Source organism: Mustela nigripes, chromosome 2, assembly GCF_022355385.1.
Source record: "Mustela nigripes isolate SB6536 chromosome 2, MUSNIG.SB6536, whole genome shotgun sequence".
In the NCBI taxonomy this organism is placed as follows: Eukaryota; Metazoa; Chordata; class Mammalia; order Carnivora; family Mustelidae; genus Mustela; species Mustela nigripes.
In genome coordinates, this window is record NC_081558.1 from 6,946,689 (window position 1) to 6,951,749 (window position 5,061).

The 5,061-nt window shown below is 40.5% G+C and overlaps 1 protein-coding gene across 1 annotated transcript; it reads right to left on the minus strand.

Moving 5' to 3' along the window:
* Positions 1-3,346: 3,346 nt before the first annotated feature.
* Positions 3,347-4,273, minus strand: LOC132010943 (olfactory receptor 7E178-like). Its single transcript, XM_059388940.1, is given in 1 exon segment — positions 3,347-4,273. A coding segment is annotated over 1 exon segment (831 nt). The 5' UTR covers positions 4,178-4,273.
* Positions 4,274-5,061: the final 788 nt, after the last annotated feature.

Below are 5,061 nucleotides of genomic sequence, written 5' to 3' on the forward strand. Positions count from 1 at the left end.
ATTTACCCCATTAAATTGGGAGTGTAAGAAATTGTGCTTATGCATGTGTGCATAGATGGCAGAGGAATATTTTAGAGATCCCAAATGACCAAATGACAGGAGTATAGTGGATTGGAGAAGGAGGTGTGAGTATTGAGATGTTTTAGAATTCTTGAACAGGAGGAAAATAGTATTAAACTGAATCCACTTGATAGCAGGAAGATCCCATACAATACTAAGTTCATTGTCAGTGAGGTTGGCAGCCTATTTGCTTAATGTAAAGACAGAGCAAATTAAACCAGTTATTAGACAGCATTTCAAAAAGCCCAGATTGCTACCTCAGAAACTATGTGCAGCTTCTGTGAAGGAAAGACTGGTATGCACATGGGTTCCTGGTTGTGTAGCAGAAGATGGAAGGACCCAAAGATGACTGATCATGAGAGAAGAAAGCATGGTGACAAAGTGGAATCCTAGTGAAAGGAAAGATCTCTCCTTTGCTGAGGACATGGTCCTTCACTATCCTTGAGTAATGAAAATGAGGATCAGAGTTAAAATTATCCATAATGACAGAGGTGACTTAATCTACAGGCACAATTAAAACCACACAGTCACTGGAAATATCACCACTACTTGAAACCACAACTGTGTACCCTTGACCAAGAGATATCATTACAATCACCTTTTTTTTTAAGATTTTATTTATTTATTTGTCACAGAGAGAGATATCACAAAGAGGCAGAGAGGCAGGCAGAGAGAGAGAGAGAAGCAGGCTCCCTGCTGAGCAGAGAGCCTGACATGGGATGTGATCCCAGGACCCTAAGACCATGACCAGAGCCAAAGGCAGAGGCTTAACCCTCTGAGCCACCCAGGTGCCCCTACAGTCATCTTTTTATCCTGAGCTCACTCTGCAATCTCCCCATTGCATCTCACTCACAATGTAGATTTATTCCCTATATTATGATATGTCAGTCAGAGTTCAATCAAGAAAAGATTGGGCATTAGCACATGTGATCTTTATTACCATTATCAGAAGAATGTAAGGAGAAGCCAGTTGGAAAATCAGAGCAGTGGTTTAAAGATTCCCAGCCCCTACCACAGCATCACTACTTAAAGTATAGAAGGGTAAGTTTGGAACAGAAAATAATAGCTTAATTATCCAGCCCAATGAACCAGTTGTAGAGTGTGGCCAGTAAAGATAAGTTAAAAAATATTATCAAGAATATGAGGGGAATAACCACATTGGCTATTGTTATAGAAAACTCTTTCATATCTCCTCCTTTCTGACCTCTGATCGCTTTGAGATGTTCAGGGTTTGACCATTAAGAACAAACACATGCAAGTTATTGTTGGATGAAAGTTCTGACAAAATTCAAGACTCCTCCACCTTGGATGCACATTAGATTGGCCTGGGGTGCTGTTAAAAAATCGATCAAGTGTGGAGAAAGAGGAACCCTCCTGCACTGTTGGTGGGAATGCAAGCTGGTGCAACCACTCTGGAAAACAGCATGGAGGTTCCTCAAAAAGTTGAAAATAGAGCCACCTTATGACCCAGCAATTGCACTACTGGGTATTTACCCTAAAGATACAAACATAGTGATCCGAAGGGGCATGTGCACCCAAATGTTTATAGCAGCAATGTCCACAATAGCCAAACTATGGAAAGAACCAAGATGTCCATCAACAGATGAATGGATAAAGAAGTGATATATAATGGAATACTATGCAGCCATCCAAAGAAATGAAATCTTGCCATTTGCAATGATGTGGATGGAACTAGAGGGTATTATGCTTAGCAAAATAGGTCAAATGGAGAAAGACAATTATCATATGATCTCCCTGATATGAGGGAGTGGAGATGCAATGGAGCATGGGGGGGGGGGGGGGGTTGGGAGGTAGGAAAAGAATAAATAAAACAAGATGGGATCAGGAGGGAGACAAACCATAAAAGACTCTTAATCTCATAAAACAAACAGGATTGCTGGTGAGAGAGGGGTAAGGAGAGGGTGGTGGGGTTATGGACATTGGGGAAGTATGTGCTATGGTGAGGGCTGTGGTGAAGTGTGTAAACGTGGCAATTCACAGACCTCTACCCCTGGGGCTAATAATACATTATATGTTTATTAAAAGAGAGAGTCAACTATCATATGGTTTCACTTATTTGTGGAGCATAACAAATAGCATGGAGGACATGGGGAGTTAGAGAGGAGAGGGAGTTGGGGGAAATTGGAAGGGGTGGTGAATCATGAGAGACTATGGACTCTGAAAAACAACTGAGGGATTTGAAGTGGCAGGGGGTGGGAAGTTGGGGTAACAGGTGGTGGGTATTATAGAGGGCACAGATTGCATGGAGCACTGGGTGTGGTGAAAAAATAATGAATACTGTTTTTCTGAAAATAAATAAATTAATTTAATTTTTAAAAAAAAATTTTCTAATTTTTTTAAACTGATCAAGTTCTTTTTTCTCTCCAGTCCAATTAAATCTTAACTGGTTGTGGTGGGACTCAGGCATGAGGATTTTTAAAGTGTATCAGATGTTTCAAACATGAAGCCAAGATTGAGAACCAGTGACATACATTCTCTCATACAACTTGCATCAATAGATTTGATCAAAGCCAAAGTTTTATGGGAAAGAGACATGACAGTAAAAATGGATAAGAGAATATTTTATCTTTTATTTAAATTCAATTAATTAACATATAATGTATAATTGATTTCAGAGATAGAGGTCAGTGAGTTATCAGTCTTATGTAATTCTCAGTGCTCATTACATCAAGTACCCTCCTGAATGTCCATCACCCAGTTACCCCATACCCCAACCCCTCCCCTCCAGCAACCCTCAGTTTGCTTCTTATCAATAAGAGTCTCTTATGCTTTGTCTCCTTCTCTGATTTCATCTTGTTTCATTTTTTCCTCTTTTCTATGATACTCTTTTGTTTCTTAAATTCCACATATCAGTGATATCATATGATAATTGTCTTTCTCTGATTGACTTATTTCCCTTACCATAACACCCTCTAGTTCCACCCATATATTTTCAAGTGGCAAGATTTCATTTTTTGATGGCTGAGTAGTATTCCAGAGAATATATTTTAAAAGACAGTTTGAATTTCTACCTGGGCCATAGGTTACAAATACAGAAGATTCCACAGGTTAATAAGATTCAATTGTGCAATGATTTTGCCATACATAGAGTCCCAGCATATTCCCTTAATTCCATCAAAGATGTGCCAAGATAAGCAATATTTAGATATGACAAATCAGGAGGAATGGGAACCATGAGCTACCAAAATTATATGCCCAAAGAGGTATGTTTGCCAATTCCATATGCAATTATTTATAATTAACAGACAAAAAAAGGAGTCGAAGACTAGACTGTTCTGTTGAGGAGCCTCTGCAAAGCCCTCTTGACATCCCCATTCTACAGGCTGTAAATGAAGGGATTCAGCATGGGAACAACTAAAGCATACATTACGGAGGCCACTGCATCCTTCCTGGAAGAATGTGAGACAGCTGAACTGAGGTACACCCCAAGACCTGTTCCATAAAATAAGCAAACAACTGACAGGTGAGAGCCACAGGTGGAGAAGGCTTTGTACTTCCCACCTGTGGATGGGACTCTCAGAATGGAGGAAACAATTCGTGTATAAGAGAAAAGGATCCCTGAGACTGGAATACCACCAAAGATGGCACCAACAAAATACAGGAATAATTTATTGGTGGAAGTACAATTACAGGAAAGTCTGAGGAGCTGAGGAATGTCACAGAAGAAATGAGGAATTTCCACATTTATGCAAAAGTTAAGCTGTGACATCATGAGGCAGTGAAGCTGAGAGTCCAGAAGGCTGATCAAAAAAGACACCAGAATGAGCAGGCTACAGAGGCGAGAGTTCATGATGACTGGGTAGTGCAGAGGATAACAAATAGCTACAAACCGATCATAGGCCATCACGGTTAAGAGTACACTGTCCAAACATCCAAAAAGAATAAAAAAAGACAACTGAATCAGGCAGCCCATACGAGAGATAACTCTGTTATGAGTTTTAATGTCCAAAATCACCTTTGGGACCGTGGTAGAAGTGAAGCCGATGTCAGCCAGGGACAGGATGGAGAGGAACAAGTACATGGGGGTGTGAAGACAGGAGTCAGAGCTGATAGCCAGGATGATCAGTAGATTCCCTAGCATGGTGACCAGATACATGGACAGGAACAGGCTGAAGATTACAGGCTGCAGTTCCAGATCATCTGAGAACCCCAGGAGGAGGAATTCCAAGACACTTGTTAGATTCTGGGGTTCCACATAGCAGAGACAGCTTTTGGGAAATAAATGAGAGGGTTTTTTTTAAGATTTTATTTATTTATTTGAGAGAGAGAGAGAGAACCAAGAGACAGGAGGGTCAGAGGGAGAAGTAGAGTCCACCCTGAGCAGGGAACCCAATGAGGGACATGATCCTGGGACTCCAGGATCATGACCTGAGCCAAAGTTAGTTGCTTAAACAGTTGAGCCACCCGGGCACCCAAAATGAGACTTTAAGTAAAGGAAACAAGTATACTAGTACCCATCAGTGTGTCTATACTTTGGATTCAAGCAATTCATTAATAAAGTATTCACACTTGAGGAAAATCTAGCAAAATTTCTCAGTGGTGGCAACACATTCTTCCTAGAACTATTTTCTCATTGTCTTTGCTCCATTCACCTATTTCAAAGTGCATCCACCATGGAAAGACTGGGCTAAAGAAACAAGAAGGTACAGATGGCCCTTCTTTTCACGACATCTGTATCTTTGGGGTAAATACCCAGGAGTGCAATTGCAGGGTCATAGGGAAGTTCTATTTTTAATTTCTTGAGTCACCAAACTATGGAACCAAGATGCCCTTCAACAGACAAATGGATAAGGAAGATGTGGTCCATATACACTATGGAGTATTATGCCTCCATCAGAAAGGATGAATACCCAACTTTTGTAGCAACATGGACAGGACTGGAAGAGATTATGCTGAGTGAAATAAGTCAAGCAGACAGAGTCAATTATCATATGGTTTCACTTATTTGTGGAGCATAACAAATATCATGGAGGACATGGG